The 16,735-nt window shown below is 41.8% G+C and overlaps 1 protein-coding gene across 1 annotated transcript; it reads right to left on the reverse strand.

Annotated features, from left to right (window-relative positions):
• Positions 1 to 336: 336 nt before the first annotated feature.
• LOC109893870 (syntaxin-11) lies at positions 337 to 5,013 on the reverse strand. Its single transcript, XM_020487072.2, has 2 exons — positions 4,857 to 5,013; positions 337 to 2,513 (listed from the first exon to the last, which is right to left on the reverse strand). The coding sequence occupies exon 2, from the start codon at positions 2,511 to 2,513 to the stop codon at positions 1,608 to 1,610; it is 906 nt and encodes a 301-aa protein (XP_020342661.1). The 5' UTR covers positions 4,857 to 5,013; the 3' UTR covers positions 337 to 1,607.
• Positions 5,014 to 16,735: the final 11,722 nt, after the last annotated feature.

Below are 16,735 nucleotides of genomic sequence, written 5' to 3' on the forward strand. Positions count from 1 at the left end.
TGGAGCTTCTCCCCTGACACATAGACATCTGGCTCAGTAGCATCTGTTGCCCTCTTTGTGAAGAACATGTAAACAGTTTTTTTCACATTGAGATGCAAACACGAGTCACTGAGCCACTTTGTGACCTGGACCATTACAGTAGTGAGTTCTTGTGCAGCTTGTTGTTTGCTCTTTGCATGCACATATATCACTGTATCATCTGCATACATTTGAACTTCAGACCCAGTACAGACAGAAGGCAGATCATTAATGTACAGGCTGAACAGGAGGGTTAACAGCAGTGAAAGTTAACATTATGTTTCCGAATGACATCACCAAGAGGTAAAATATATAGTGAAAACAATAGTGGTCCTAAAATGGAGCCTTGAGGAACACCTAAATGTACAGTTCATTTGTCAGAGGACAAACCATCCACAGAGACAAACTGATATCTTTAAAAGCCGTACTGATGCCGGTACAAAACTGTTAGTCCTTCTCTTGGTTTTAAGAGTTAAAGACCTGAGTCTGCACCCTGATGGCAGTATTGCATACTGGTTGTTCAGCGGATGTGCTAGATCCCAAATTATTTATTACCCCTCTTGTATGTGTGGTATTAGTAAATGTCTCAGGGGCACCTTTTGGCTTCTCCCTTTAATCTTACCACTGGTATTCCACAAGGTATTCTGACTTGCCCATGTGATGGAGCCAAACCAGGAAACTAAACTAAATGTTATGACAGACGCAATAAAACATCTGTAAAATGACTGTAAAACAAATGGATTATTAACAATGATTGACATTTTGATAACACTTGCCCACAGTTGGCTCCAAAGTTTAGCTTATTGTAAACTATTGTGCAAAGGTACTTATTCTCATCCACATGTTCAATGCTCTGGTCACCGATGTTGATTGCCTTTGGAGCTGATGTTTCCTTCCTAAAATCTATGGCAAGGTCTTTGATCTTGGTGGCATTCAGCTCACAGAACACACCTGACAAGTCCTTGTGACAGGACTTCAGAACATGGTTACCAATGTTACCTGGGCCAGTGGCTTTGTTTTTTTTGTTTTTTAAAATTATTTTACCAGGTAAGTTGACTGAGAACACATTCTCATTAACAGCAACGACCTAGGGAATAGTTACAGGGGAGAGGAGGGGGATGAATGAGCCAATTGTAATCTGGGGATGATTAGGTGACCTTTACTGCTATTACTATTATTAGTTGACTGTTAGTTTCATTTTAAAACCCTATCAACATCTGCTTCCTCTATTACCAAATCAGCTTCCCATTGTGCTAATGTTAAGAGTTCACACAGCAGCTCATCCTTCTCAGTACTAAAGTCCAGATTATCAAACCTAGAATAGAAAGAGTTCAGACTCTCTGCAAACTCAATGCAATGTTCTTTTGATTGAAAGTGTCGTTTGGTTGGTAGTCCAGAGAGTTATTAGGCCCTTCTATGCATCCCTCATACAGTATTTTCCTCCTGGCAATGGTTATCCATCGTTACCTGGCCTTATTGCAGGCCAACCTCCCAGTCCCACTGCTTTCTTTAAAAAAAATCATATTATTTACATTAATATCAAGATAATGAATGTATCACATACACAATGTATCAGATGAGATATACAATCATTTGCAACATGGAAAGCAGCAACAGCACAGTTTCTTGATGGGATTGTTCTTGTCATATCTTTTGGCTTTGTTCAGTTGAACCCTGGCACCCGCGATAGGTGCCTCCGTCTTTTGTACGTTGGTCTCGATGTTGTTGAGCACCGCTCCCTGTTCCTCTGTCAGCACAGCCACATCCAGAAACAGCTCTTGAACCCCCTGGATCCTCTTCTCCAGGTCAAGCAGCTCTTTGTGTCTACTAGCGATCTGCGTCAGTGCCGACTGGGCCGTCCCATCAGCCAGTGCGTTGAAGATATTCAACTGCTGCCCGCTCTCCATCATCTCCTCAACCTCCTCAGACGTGACGTCTCTGCCCACAATCGCCATCTGTCTCTGGATCAGTTTCTTACAGTTCTCCCTGTGTCCCAGCTCTGTCTCGTTGTAGTCGAACATCACTTCCCTGAAGGTGGTGCTCAGGTTGGTGTACTGCGTCCGGGCGATGCGTACCACGTGGTCAGTGCTACCTCGCTGAACCTCCAGCTTCCTGGTCTCCCTGTTCATCCTGTGTAGCCTCTGCAACACAGCCCCTCCTCTGACCTTGATGTCTGTTGCAATGTTGTTGGCGTCCCTGATCACATCACTGGTGTCGTCCATAAATGTGTTGTTCAAGGCGTGGTAGTTCTGGTCCCGGAGCTGGGCATGGTCTTCCTGGATCTGTTGGATCTCCTGCCGAACATTTTGGGCCTCCTGGAGGATGCTGTTCAGCTCAGGGTCGTTGTCAGGCACCACTGTTGCACGGTTCCTGCCCGAATGGGCAGACAGGTCATCTAGGTCCAGGTCCACATTGGTGAAGGCCTCATTGGTGTAACCTCCTCCTCCTCCAGGCTCATCCAACGCATCCTGAAGTTGGCCAAATCTGTCTTTCATCTGGAGAGAGAGAGAGAGAGTCAGTGCTAACCAGTGACCCAGCCACCATACCATACCACCAGGCTACCCATCTCCTACCTGTGTTGTCCCTCCTGCCTTGCTGGATTCCAATGGCCCATTCAGGCTTAGGAAATATATTTATTTGTCACACATTAAGATTGAAGCACTTCTCAGTAGTTGGTATTTCGACTTACTGTATAAGGGGCTTTCAGGTGTGGCTCCATTGCGCAAACTGAATACATTTAAAACTTCTTTGGGATCAGTGTCCCTTCCACGGGACGGTTGAGCTAACGTAGGCTAATGCGATTAGCATGAGGTTGTAATTTCACCTCCTGCATATGAGGACATATTTAAGGAACTCAGGCAGGGTCTCAACTTGCTTTTGAGAGTTAGAATAGTAGAATACACAAGGGGAAATTTCTAAACTTAATTAGTTGTGCATCAGCAGTCTTCCTAGTGTTATATGTCACTCACTGACCAGTCACTCAATTATCCCATGTCAGTTAAAACATTTTAGATTGGTAAATTAGTCTAGTTAGTCTATCCAGTCTATCTGAAATACCTGTCATGTTGACCAGCTTTTCAGTTGCTGAAATATGACTGGTTTCACATTCGTCCCCAGCGATCATAAAGTGAAATAGATCTAAATCAATTGTCATTTATATTTACAATTCCCTTAACTAAATGGAAAGCTTATTTACCTAGGTATTATCAATAGATCTTATCGATGTATAAATTCCAGTACATTGAGATCGGTGTTATTTCAAAAGGAAAAAAACTAAGTAAATGTTTTTCCACTTGGAACCGACAGGTTGCTCGAACATATTCATGGTTTCCTCCCATGTAAATGTGGTGGAATTATGAGGGAATTAAGTGAAAGCAGAGATGAAGAGGCGAAGCGCGAGCGAGAACAGCGAGAGGCGACACTCCCGTGACAATATGTCAATGCGAGAATACATCGTAAGCAGACCAAGTGGAGATTTTTGTATGGAGGCCTATGAGAGTGTCAGATTTGGGCAACAAAAAAATGTGATTGCTAATTTTCTAAATTAGGTTTATTTGATCAAATAGAAGTTTTGTGATATTTAGGTTGTTCCGAATGTACTTATATAAGTGTACACATGTGGCAACTTTAGGAAAAACGATGTTATATCTATCTCTATGACCTTATTGTTCAAACGTATATCTGCCCTCGCATTGGCTAGAATGTTCCCACCTGATCTCGCCTCCTGCCGCCTGCCTTACCACCTTTGTGACAATGATTCCCGTTGTTAGGGCGGAGACAAGACCATCTCGTCCTTATATAGAGTATCTCTGGTCAAGGTAAGAATATGGGCGTATCTGTAGACAACCTCTGCCACACCTCCATCTCTACGATCTCCACCCCAAACGATTAGGTGGCTGTCACATGTGTTTTCTTATGCTTAAAGGTAGATGCACAAAGTAAACAGCATAATGGATCAAATTCCGCAACAACTAAGAGCGTTGATGCGCGAGGCTCAACTTCTCCGTCTTTTTAGTCCTGTGGGTAGCATGCTGTAACAGAATGAAGCAAACCTGTGCACATGCACAGATACTGTGTGTGACTGTGTGAATATCTGTGGTGCTGCTGCTCATGGAAAAGTATTTTTGCTGAGTCTACCTTTAAGTTAAATGTCAGAATACGCAATACATGTAGAGAGAAAAGTGAAAGAAAAAGTGAATTAAGTTCAATTCATGCGGGCATAACTCGGGTCTGAATTCCCCCCATACTGCCTATTTTCCTGCATGCTCTGCCTGTGGTCTTGAATCCCATGATTGGCTGGTGTTTTATCCTGTTTTGCCCTCGCCCTTTCCTGTCCTTTACCTGCTTATTTACCCACTGATATCTGAGATGTTCAACCAGTTCATCCCATTCATGTTTTAGTTCTTAAAATCAAAATGTCATGCAACTAAACTCACCAAACAAGTTTGTTCTTAAAGCAAAGATCTGGTAATAAAGATCATTTTTAAAAGCATACTTGAGCTGTCTTTTTTTACATGGAAAACTGTTTGTTTTTGATTGAATGAGAGTGACTTACAAATTAACCCAATCGTTTACCAAAATCTTTGACAAAAAAAATGTTGCTCTTACCCAATATGAGCATGAGAAGTACCTTAAACAAGACACAAGATAAGCTATTTGTCAAAGATTATTATCACATGCCTTTTCACACAGTAGTCTAATATGTAGAGAGTGGAAGGAAAGAGATCACATGTAATCATTGAATAAAAGCAACGATTGCGCTCATTTAACTCGAGGACACAATAGTCATAATATTCCAAATCTACATATTTCAATCAGAATGAGATTGGTTTGGTTACCCTTCCAATATGATGAATGTTGGTCGTCCAAATATGTTACATTTCTTCTTCTCTTTTACTCTAAAGTGACCTCAAGAACACAAAAAACGCAGGTGGTGACTAAATATGTCCAATGATGAAAGTGGATGGAACAGGTGAGTTATTCTGAACTGTAAAGCCACTGTCGCTTATTGGCCAAGGTTAAGTTCTTACAACATTCCAGTCACGTCACAGTCTAATGTCACATGGGCCTATGGAATGTCTGGAAGCTATTGTTTTTAAAAACAACATGTCTATTACAGGACGTGTAGTGCCCTTTTGAAACCAGTCTGCCCGTATCACCCTGATTTCAACTGGATCTCAATAAACATAGGACTTGTGTCCAAAACAGTGCTTTATAGACCTATTCCAGAAGGCCTCAAGTCAATAGCACTTAACTTGACCTTGAAAACAAAATACGTCTTCCTGTAATACCACGATTGTACATAGCATGTTTAAAAAAAATACTATTTTCATTAAAACACATACAAATGCTTTGTTATGGGGTTGTGGCAGGTAGACTGCATAGGGATGATTACCCAAACAACTAAGGCAAATCATGTAGCCTACACTAGGCCAAATATGCACAAGATAACACCTACAAAGTTCACGTCACTGTACACTGACAATGCACACCAAAATAATGTGAGAAATAAGAAGGAAGTATTCTAGATATTTAATCTACCAAGTGGGTGTAGTCGTCAGAGGAAGTGAAACGCTAATGTGAGACAAGATCACCAAAGTGTTACTGTCAGGGCTACATCCCATCCTCCTCTTTACTAAAACCACGGTCATACTGTATACATGCTGAACTGCTGGATTACGTCTCATACCTACAAATAAAATGTTACGTTACTCAATATGATAAATCGTGTTGAGGTTCAACCAATGATATATATATATATATATATATATATATATATATATATATATATATATATATATATATATATATAGTGCCATGAAAAAGTATTTGCCCCCTTTCAAATTTTCCATACTTTTGCATATTTTTAATACTGAATGTTATCCGATCTTCAACCAAAACCTAATATTAGATAAAGGGAACCCGAGTGAACAAATAACACAATAATTACATACTTATTTCATTTATTTCATAAACAAAGTTATGCAACACCCAATGCCCCTGTGTGAAAAAGTAATTGTCCCCTTACACTCAATAACTGGTTGTGCCACCTTTAGCTGCAAGGACTCCAACCAAACACTTCCTGTAGTTGTTGATCAGTTTCTCACATTGCTGTGGAGGAATTTTGGCCAACTCTTCCATGCAGAACTGCTGTAACTCAGCAACATTTGTGGGTTTTCAAGCATGAACTGCTCGTTTCAAGTCCTGCCACATCTCAATTGGGATTAGGTCTGGACTTTGAATAGGCCATTCCAAAACTTCAAAAGTGTTTTTGGCCATTTTTATGTAGACTTGTGTGTTTCGGATAATTGTGTTGCTGCATGACCCAGCTGCGCTTCAGCTTTAGCTCACAAATGGATGGCCTGACATTCTCCTGTAGAATTATCTGATACAGAGCAGAATTCATGGTTCCTTCAATTAAGGCAAGTCATCCAGGTCCTGAGACAGCAAAGTATCCCCAAAGACCATTGGAATGACGTTCTTACTGTGGAATGTCGTCCAAAAAGTTAGACTTTTGAATCATCTGTCCATAGAACATTCTTCCAAGAGACTTGATGATCATCCAGGTGCTTTTTGGCAAACTTCAGTCAACTTTTTGGATGACATGGGTCCCATTATACCTGTGCCAAAGCTACAAAAGCTACAAAGCTACAAAAGAGCAAAATGAGATCATCTGAAATAACTACGTGAGAGAGTTGTGTGGAGCTTTCCTCTCTTTCCCTCCTCGAATAACTGCAGAATCGTCTTTGGCTCTCCAGAGGGTGATGCATGCTGCCCAACGCATTACCGGGGGCAAACTACCCGCCCTCCAGGACACCTACAGCACCCGATGTCACAGGAAGGCCAAAAACATCATCAAGGACATCAACCACTCGAGCCACTGCCTGTTCACCCCGCTATCATCCAGAAGGCGAGGTCACCACAGGTGCATCAAAGCTGGGACCGAGAGACTGAAAAATAGGTTATATTTCAAGGCCATCAGACTGCTAAACAGCTATCACTAGCACATTAGAGGCTGCTGCCTATAGGCATAAACTAGAAATCACTGGCCACTTTAAGGAATGGAACACTAGTCACTTAATAATGTTTGCATATCTGGCATTACTCATCTAATATGTATATACTGTATTCTATACTATTCTACGGTATCCTAGCCACTTAATGTTTACATCTGGCATTACTCATCTCATGTGTATATACTGTTTTCTATACAATTCTACGGTATCTCATTCCCTTAATAATGCTTACATATCTTGCATTACTCATCTCATATGTTTATACTGTTTTTCTATACTATTCTACTGTATCTTAGTCTGTTCTGCTCTTGCCATCGCTCGTCCATATGTATATAGTCTTAATCCATTCCTACTTAGATTTGTGTGTATTGGGTATATGCTGTGTCATTTATTAGATATTATTGCACTGTCAGAGCTAGAAGCACAAGCATTTCGCTACACCTGCAATAACATCTGCTAATCACGTGTATGTGACCAATCAAATTTTATTTGAACTTTATGTGGAATTCCTGGTCTACGGCAGCGTTTGGAACTGTCGATCAATGTTAAACTTGGGACTTAAGCTTAATATTGTTGTCATGTATCGCCCACCTGGTGCCCTTAGAGACTTCCTCAATGAGATTAAAACTTTGATAAGATCATTTCCTGACGATGGCTCACTGCTCTTCGCATTGGGTGGTTGCCTTTGATTCATTTCTTTCCAACTCTTTCTTTCCCCTCCTCGCCTCTTTTGACCTCACCCTTTCCCAGTCCCCTCCCACTTTCACAGTCCCCTCCCACTCATAAGGCATACACTTGGCATCATCTTTGCTAGAGGCTGTTCGCCTACTAATCTCACAACAACCCCCTTCCAGGTCTCTGATCACTACTTTGTTTCCTTTTCTGTATCCCTTTTCTCCAACCCTAGCCACTCAGCCCCTACCCAGATGCTCATGCGCTGTCACAATCTTCACTCTCTCTCTCTCTCCCACTACTCTCTCCTCTTCTATCCTATCATCTCTCCCTTCTGCTAAATCCTTCTCCCTCCTCTCTCCTGGTTCTGCCTCTTCGACCCAACTATCTTCCATTTCCGCATCCTATGAGTCGCACTGTCCCCTTTCCTCCCGGGCAACTCGGCCCTCCCCTTTTGCTCCGTGGCTAAGTGACTCATTGCAAGCTTACAGAACAGGCCTGCGAAAATAGAGGAAAACTAACCCTCCAGAGGACCTATCGTAATTTCACTCCCTACTCTCCACCTTCTCATCCTTTTTATCCGCAGCTAAAGCCACATTCTATCACAATAGATTTCAAGATTTTCCCTCTACCCCTAGGAAACTCTTTTCCACCTTCTCCGCCCTCATTAATCTTCCACCCCCTCCCACTTCATCCTCCCTCTCTGCGAACGACTTTGTCAACCACTTTGAAAAGAAGGTTGACGACATCCGCTTCTCATTCACTCAGCCTATTTAGTCCAATGGTCCCACTCACACAGAACTACCCTACGCCTTGACCTCTTTCTCATTTCTCTCACCATGTTGAAATCCTGTGACTAGTGAGGTCCGGACGACCGACAACCTGCCTGCTCTACCCAATCCCCTCCTCCAGATCATCTTTGGAGACCTTCTCCCATTCCTCATCAACTCATCCCTGACCACTGGCTGTGTCCCCTACACTACAAAATTTACCAAGTTGCTCCCCTCCTCAAGAAACCAACACTCAACCCCTCTGACATCAAAAACTACAGACCGTTATTCCTTCTTTATTTTCTTTAAAAGACACTTGAGGGTGCTGTCTCTGATCAGCACTCTCACTATCTTTCTCAGAATTAACTTCTTGACCCTAACCCTTCTTGACCCTAAACCTTCTTGACCCTTCTTGACCCTAGTCAGGTTTCAATATGGGTCACTCAACCGAGACTGAGTCTCTCTCCTCTGTTCTCATCCTCCTAGATCTATCCGCTGCCTTCGATACCGTGAACCATCAGATCCTCCTCTCCACCCTCTCAGGGCTGGGCATCTCAGACTCTTGGATTGCATCCTACCTGCCAGGCCGCTCTTACCAGGTGATGTGGAGAGGATACTGGTGTCCCGCAGCGATCTGTCCTAGACCCTCTTCTCTCTATACACCAAGTCACTCGGCTCCGTCATATCCTCACATGGTATCTCCCATCATTGCTATGCGGCTGACACAACTACTTTTTTCCTTCCCCCATTCGGACACCCAGGTGGCAACGCACATCTTTGAGTGACTGGCAGATATATCAGCTTGGATGCCCGCTCCAAGACCGCTCCATCATGGTTGACAACTCCACCCATAGTGCAAGCAACCTTGGCTTGACTTTGGACAACACCCTGTTGTTCTTTGCAAACATCAAAGCAGTGACTCGTTCCTGCAGGTTCAGGATCTACAACATCCGTAGAGTACGATCCTAACTCACACAGGAAGTGGTGCAGGTCCTAATCCAGGCACATGTCATCTCCCGTCTGGACTTCTGTAACTTGCTGTTGGCTGGGCTACCTGCTTGTGCCATTAAACCCCTGCAACTTATGCAGAATGCTGCAACCCACCTGGTGTTCAACTGTCCCAAGTTCTCCCATGTCACCCCGCCCCTCCACACACTGCACTGGCTACCAGTCGTAGCTCGCATCCACTACAAGAAGATGGTACTTGCCTACGGAGCAGCAAGAAGAACTGCCCCTCCCTACCTTCAGGTTCTGTACAAACCCTACACCCCAACCGAGTACTACCACCTCTGGTCTCTTGGCCTTCCCACCCATTTGGGAGGGCAGCTACCGCTCAGCCCTGTCCTAGCTCTTCTCTGTCCTGGCACCTCAATGGTGTAACCAGCTTCCCCCTGTAGCTAGAACAGCAGAGTCTCTGCCCACCAAAAACATCTGAAACTCTACCTCTTATTAAATAATCCCACAACACCCCCCCCCCCTTGCAGCCCCTTATCAACCCCCCCACCTTTCATGATCTAACATTCGCACTTGACTCTTTTCTTCTCCTTATTATCTCTATTATCTCTCTTACTTATCTCTGATTGTTTCCATCCAATTAGCGACAGATTTTCATGCGAATATTCTAAAATCAGCATAATAAAATCAGCATATTTTATCCACCGAACTGACTTGTTGCAGATAAAAATGAGTGCGTGATGACGTAGTGCACACAAAATGTACTTTTTTGCTTAAGTTTTCATGTACCAGATAAAAATAGAATGTTTAATGTGTCACAAAAACTGTTCTTGGCTGATTTCTTTTGATTTTCCCACAATGTCAAGCAAAGAGGTACCGAGTTTGAAGGTAGGCCTTGAAATACATCCACTGGTAGCCCTCCAATTGACACAAATTATGTCAATTAGCCTATCAGAAGCTTCTGAAGCCATGACATAATTTTCTGGAATTTTCCAAGCTATTTAAAGGCAGAGTCAACTTAGTGTGTGTAAACCTCTGACCAGATGGAATTGTGATACAGTGAAATAATCTGTCTGTGAACAATTGTTGGAAAAGCATTACATAGCAAATGTGCCTACCCTTGTCTTGACACATGTGCTCAAGGTAACAGCTTGCAGATAGAGCGCGGGTAGGCTAGTCTACATGATGAGATCATGGATAAGAGCGAAAATGTATTTATTTGTCAAAAGAGCTGTCAAGCATCGATCATCATGTCACCAGTATAAGACCATCAACATTTATTGGAAAGGAGCATAAAGCTCATACCATGCATTTGCACTACCCTGTGAAGTTCATAACATATTTAGTCTGTAGCCTAACTTAAACTGCATGGTTTCCGGTGTCATACAGGGAGGACCACACAGCATGTCATTGTGTGACTCCAAGTTTACTTTTGATATAATGGTTTTTATATAAATATTTGTGCGCATAAAGGTGTTCCCATCTCCATTTCTTGCCGAATACATTTTACAGACACAAATATTGAACAAACAAATTATTTGTCAGTATTTATAAAATTGTACCGAAACTTCCTGTTTCTATCACAGCTGTCATACTGTTTTTATATGGTTTGACTTTACTTGCATAAAAACTGAGGATGGAAAGTCCAGTGGAGGCTGATGGGAGGAGTTATAGCAGAACGGGCTCATTGTACTGGCTGGAATGGAATAAATGGAACACAGTTTCCCTATGTTTAATGTGTTTGATGTCGTTCCATTGATTCCACTCCAGCCATTACAATGAGCCCGTTCTCCTATAGCTCCTGCTACCAGCCTCCTCTGATGGAAACGTGGTTTATGACTGTGATATGTGGTTGTCCCACCAACTATCTTAAGATGAATGCACTAACTGTAAGTCGCTCTGGATAGGAGCGTCTGCTTAAATGACTCAAATGTAAATGTACATTCATCCAAAACACAGAGATAGTTGTTGTGGATACTGTAAGCTGTTCAACACCCCAAATGGGTCCGTAAACTCAGGCCGGTATTCAATCTGATTGCACTTTGTTGACAATGCACCTTTTAAAGGCAATGTTCCCGCGTTTATGGAAACTAAATCTGAAATACAGGCTGTCCAGCTTGCTTGCTTTCTGATGGGAGGGGTGGAAATCTGAGGTTTGTCCTTAAAAACATGATCCGAAGTCATAATTTCAGGCATCGCTGGTAGGGATATTTAAAGACCAACCAAAAGCTGATTTTAGCGTAATGCGGTTGGTTATGGCATTCATTTTGACAGCGGAAACTCAGCATATGCACCTGTGATGCACACAGCCCAAATGGCATGGAACAAGATGTGCTTTTGGTGCCTGTATACTTGGTGCCTGTATACTTGGTGCCTGTATATTTGGTGCCTGTTTTTTTCTCCATTTCGTTTTATTTGATTAAAAACCAAGCATTGACTTCCTACCTCTCAATGAAAGCTGTTTTCTTCTTGTCCTGCCCAATGTAATCAAGTAGGCTACGTGTGTCCATGCCCATCATGAAACAAGAGATGAGAACCCAGACAAATACCGGTGAACTTCATATTTAAATGTAATTTCCTATCCTTATCCTAGGCCTACTTTAATGAAGGCTGGTTCAACAGCAATGTATCATGTGTTTTTTATCCTGGCAATTTTATGATTTCATTATATTTTATATTTATTTATTGTAGTTGGAAAAAAACAACAGATTGCTTGGTTTTCGCTGAATTTGATTAAAACCAAACTTATTAGAATGACTCATTGTACTGGTTTTATGGTGGGAACATCCGTGGCATGCATGCAATGCAACTTTTGGAGAAGTGTGAATGCGATCTGTGATATGGTTCCAGTATGTACAGTATAAAAAAACATTATATTTGGAAACAATATACGGGTGAGTGGACATCCTCTCTTTCTCTTTATATAGGATCTTTGTCCAGCTACTGTGAAAAGTTTGGATGTGTGTAAAACCCTCCACAGTCTGCGTTGTTTAATCGTTTAATAATTATATGTCAACGAAAGCAATTATTTTTGTGGACCATTCACAGTTGAGTTCAACACTGATCAGCTATTATTTTATACTTTTTTTTTATCAAGGGAGGCCAAATGCAAAAGCTGGCTTTCTTTCGGATGCTTTCTCTGGTGAGAAGCATTGAACCTCTTGCAAATTGAAGGAACATTATGCAACACTATTGTGTTTCATAATTATATACAATTGAAGTCGTAAGTTTACATACACTTACTAGTTTTTCAACCACTCCACAAATTCTTGTTAACAAACTATAGTTTTGGCAAGTCGGTTAGGACATCTACTTTGTGCATGACAAAAGTAATTTTTCCAACAATTGTTTACAGACAGATTATTTCACTTATAATTCACTGTAACACAATTCCAGCGGGTCAGAAGTTTACATACACTAAGTTGATTGTGCCTTTACACAGCTTGGAAAATTCCCCAAAATATGTCATGGCTTTAGAAGCTTCTGATAGGCTAATTGACATCATTTGCGTCAATTGGCGGTGTACCTGTGATGCCCTCCTGCATGCTTCAGCGTTGCTTGCCTCAAAGCGAGCTTAGAAGTTATTTAGCTCGTCTGGTAGGCTCATTGGACAGGACGCCGCTGTGCTTCCCTTTGTGGTCCGTAATAGTTTGCAAGCCCTGCCACATCCGACGAGTGTTGTCACCGGTGTAGTACAATTCAATCTTAGTCCTATATTGACAGTATGCCTGTTTGATGGTTCGTCGGAGTGAATATCGGGATTTCTTATAAGCGTTAGGGTTAGAGTCCCGATCCTTGAAAGCGGCAGCTCTAACTCAGTGTGGATGTTGCCTGTAATCCATGGCTTCTGTTTGGGGTATTTACGTACGGTTACTGTGGTGATGACGTCATCGATGCACTTATTGATGAAGCCAGTGACTGATGTGGTTTATTCCTCAATGCCATTGGAAGAATACCGGAATATATTCCAGTCTGTGTTAGCAAAACAGTCCTGTAGCTTAGCATCTGCATCATCTGACCACTTCCTTATTGAGCGAGTCACTGGTACTTCCTGCTTTAGTTTGGCCTGTAAGCAGGAATCAGGAGGATAGAGATATGGTCAGATTTGCCAAATGGAGGGCGAGGGAGAGTTTTGTATGTGTCTCTGTGTATGGAGTAAAGGTGATCAAGAGTTTGTTTTCCCTCTGGTTGCACAATTAACATGCTGTTATAAATGAGGTAAAACAGATTTAAGTTTGCCTGCATTAAAGAAGTCCCTGGCCACTGGGAGCGCCACCTCTGGATGAGAATTTTCTTGTTTTCTTATGGCCTTATACAGCTCGTTGAGTGCCGTCTTAGTGCCAGTATCGGTTTGTGGTGGTAAATAAACAGCTCCGAAAAATATAGATGAAAACTCTCTTGGTAAATACTGTGGTCTACAGCTTATCATGAGATACTTTACCTCGGGCGAGCAAAACTTTGATATTAGATTTTGTGCACCAGCTGTTATTTACAAATAGACACAGACTGCAGACTTACCGGAAGCAGCTGTTCTATCTTGCCGATGATCATTGCAAGACAGCCATTTTGAAGTCTTGCCATAGATTTTCAAGCCAATTTAAGTCCAACTGTAACTAAGCCTCTCAGGAACATTAAACGTTGTCTTGGTAACCAACTCCAGTGTATATTTGGCCTTGTGTTTTAGGTTATTGCCCTGCTGAAAGGTGAATTTTTCTCACAGTGTCTGTTGAAATGCAGACTGAACCTGGTTTTACTATAGAATTTTGCTTGTGCTTAGCTCTATTCCATTTATTTTTATCCTAAAAAACTCCCTAGTCTTTGCCGATTACAATCATACCCATAACATGATGCAGCCACCACCATGCTTGAAAATATGAAGAGAGGTACTCAGTGATGTGTTATGTTGAATTTGCCCCAAACAACACTTTGTATTCGAGACAAAAAGTTAATTGCTTTGCCACATTTTTTAAAGAACAGGATGCATGTACAGGCTTCCTTCTATTCAGTCTGTCATTTAGGATAGTATTTTGGAGTAACTACACATTTTTTTTTTTACCCCTGAAGGTCAGGTCATGCGTCCTCCGAAACATGATCCACCAAGTCGCGCTTCTTAACACCTGCTCACTTATCCTGGAAGCCAGCTGCACCAATGTGTCAGAGGAAACAAAGTGTAAATTAATAACTTCTCCATGCTCAAAGGGATATTCAATGTCTGCTTTTTTTTACCCAGCTACCAATAGGTGCCCTTTGAAAAACTTCCCTGGTCCTTGTGGTTGAATCTGTGTTTGAAATTCCCTGCTCGACTGAGGGACCTTACAGATAATTGCATGAGTCCATGCAACTTAGTGAGTCCATGCAACTTAGTGAGTCCATGCAACTTATGTGACTTGTTAAGCACATTTTTACTCCTGAACTTATTTAGGCTTGCCATAGCAAAGAGGTTGAATACTTATTGACTCAAGACATTTCAGCTTTCACTTTTAATTAATTTGTAAATATTTCAAAAAACATAATTCCACTTTGACATTATGGGGTATTGTGTGTAGGCCAGTGACAGTAGCACAAAATCTCAATTTAACCCATTTTAAATTCAGGCTGTAACACAGCAAAATGTGGAAAAAGTAAAGAGTGTGAATAGTTTCTGAAGGCACCGTACATTTATTTAGCAACGCTCGCACACGCAACATGGCCGGTGAGGTTTGCACGTAAATCAATGAAAACTTTATTTAAAGTGCATTTAAAGTTTGATTTGATTTAGTCAAATTCTTTAACTTAGATTTTGGGTTGAGATGGAAACTTGAATCCAACATATCAATTATTAATTGTAATTAAAGCCAGACAGTGGCACAAGATGGAACTATTGAAGCATAAGATGAATCTCCTCCAAATGTTGCGTTTGTAACAGTATAGCTTCCGTCCCTCTCTTTGCCCCTACCTGGGCTCAAACCAGGGACCCTCTGCACACATAGACAACAGTCACCCTTGAAGCATCGTTACACATCGCTCCACAAAAGCCACGGCCCTTGCAGAGCAAGGGGAACAACTACTTCAAGGTCTCAGAGCGAGGGACGTCACTGATTGAAACGCTATTAGCGAGCACCCTGCTAACTAGCTAGCCATTTCACACTGGTTACACGTTGACAGTCTAAGCCCAAGCCCTGTCTAAGCTGGGGTAGAGGGTTCTACTAAGCTATATGGAATTGTTTTAAGGTTATACGAAGGATAATTCTGCTATTTGATTTTGAATATTTATATTTTGCCTTACTGCTATTAGCCCATACAAACATATTGAATAACAGAGTCACTACATGGAACAACAGATAAAACCCCCTAAAAAATCTAAAGGAAGTTTGTTCTGGAGTGTCTGTCATACTGTATATCTGAGAGATATAAGAAAGATCAGGAATTTATTGTGTATATTTTGTATTTAACCCCTTATTTTTGGCACTGAACAGTCTCTGTATATACTTCCATACATTTTTTCATCTGGTACCAGGGGACCTTCAGACAAGTCTTGTGGGGCCTGTGGACATGTTAATTAGAGTCTCACTTTTCCACAGAGAGGTCATATTAGTGTGTAGCCCAAACCGTTCGGCCAATAGAGACAGAAGTTGGCACTGACTTCAGACTAGTTCCAAGACGCTTGTGGGGGGACCTTCAGACAAGTCTGGTGAGGCCTGTGTACGTGTTCGTGAGAGTTTCACCTTTCCATATGGGTTAAAACAGTTTGTACAGTCATGGACAAAAGTTTTGAGAATGACACAAATATTAATTTCCACCAAGTTTGCTGCTTCAGTGTCTTTAGATATTTTTGTCAGATGTTACTATGGCATACTGAAGTATAATTACAAGCATTTCATAAGTGTCAAAGGCTTTTATTGACAATTACATGAAGTTGATGAAAAGAGTCAATATTTGCAGTGTTGACCCTTCTTTTTCAAGATCTCTGCAATCCGCCCTGGCATGCTGTCAATTAACTTCTGGGCCACATCCTGACTGATGGCAGCCCATTCTTGCATAATCAATGCTTGGAGTCTGTCAGAATTTGTGGGTTTTTGCTTGTCCTCCCACCTCTTGAGGATTGACCACAAGTTCTCAATGGGATTAAGGTCTGGGGAGTTTCCTGGCCATGTACCCAAAATATTGATGTTTTGTTCCCCGAGCCACTTAGTTATCACTTTTTCCTTATGGCAAGTTGCTTCATCATGCTGGAAAAGGCATTGTTCGTCACCAAACTGTTCCTGGATGGTTGAGAGAAGTTGCTCTCGGAGGATGTGTTGGTGCCATTCTTTATTCATGGCTGTG

This window comes from Oncorhynchus kisutch, linkage group LG7 (assembly GCF_002021735.2).
Source record: "Oncorhynchus kisutch isolate 150728-3 linkage group LG7, Okis_V2, whole genome shotgun sequence".
NCBI classification, from domain to species: Eukaryota; Metazoa; Chordata; class Actinopteri; order Salmoniformes; family Salmonidae; genus Oncorhynchus; species Oncorhynchus kisutch.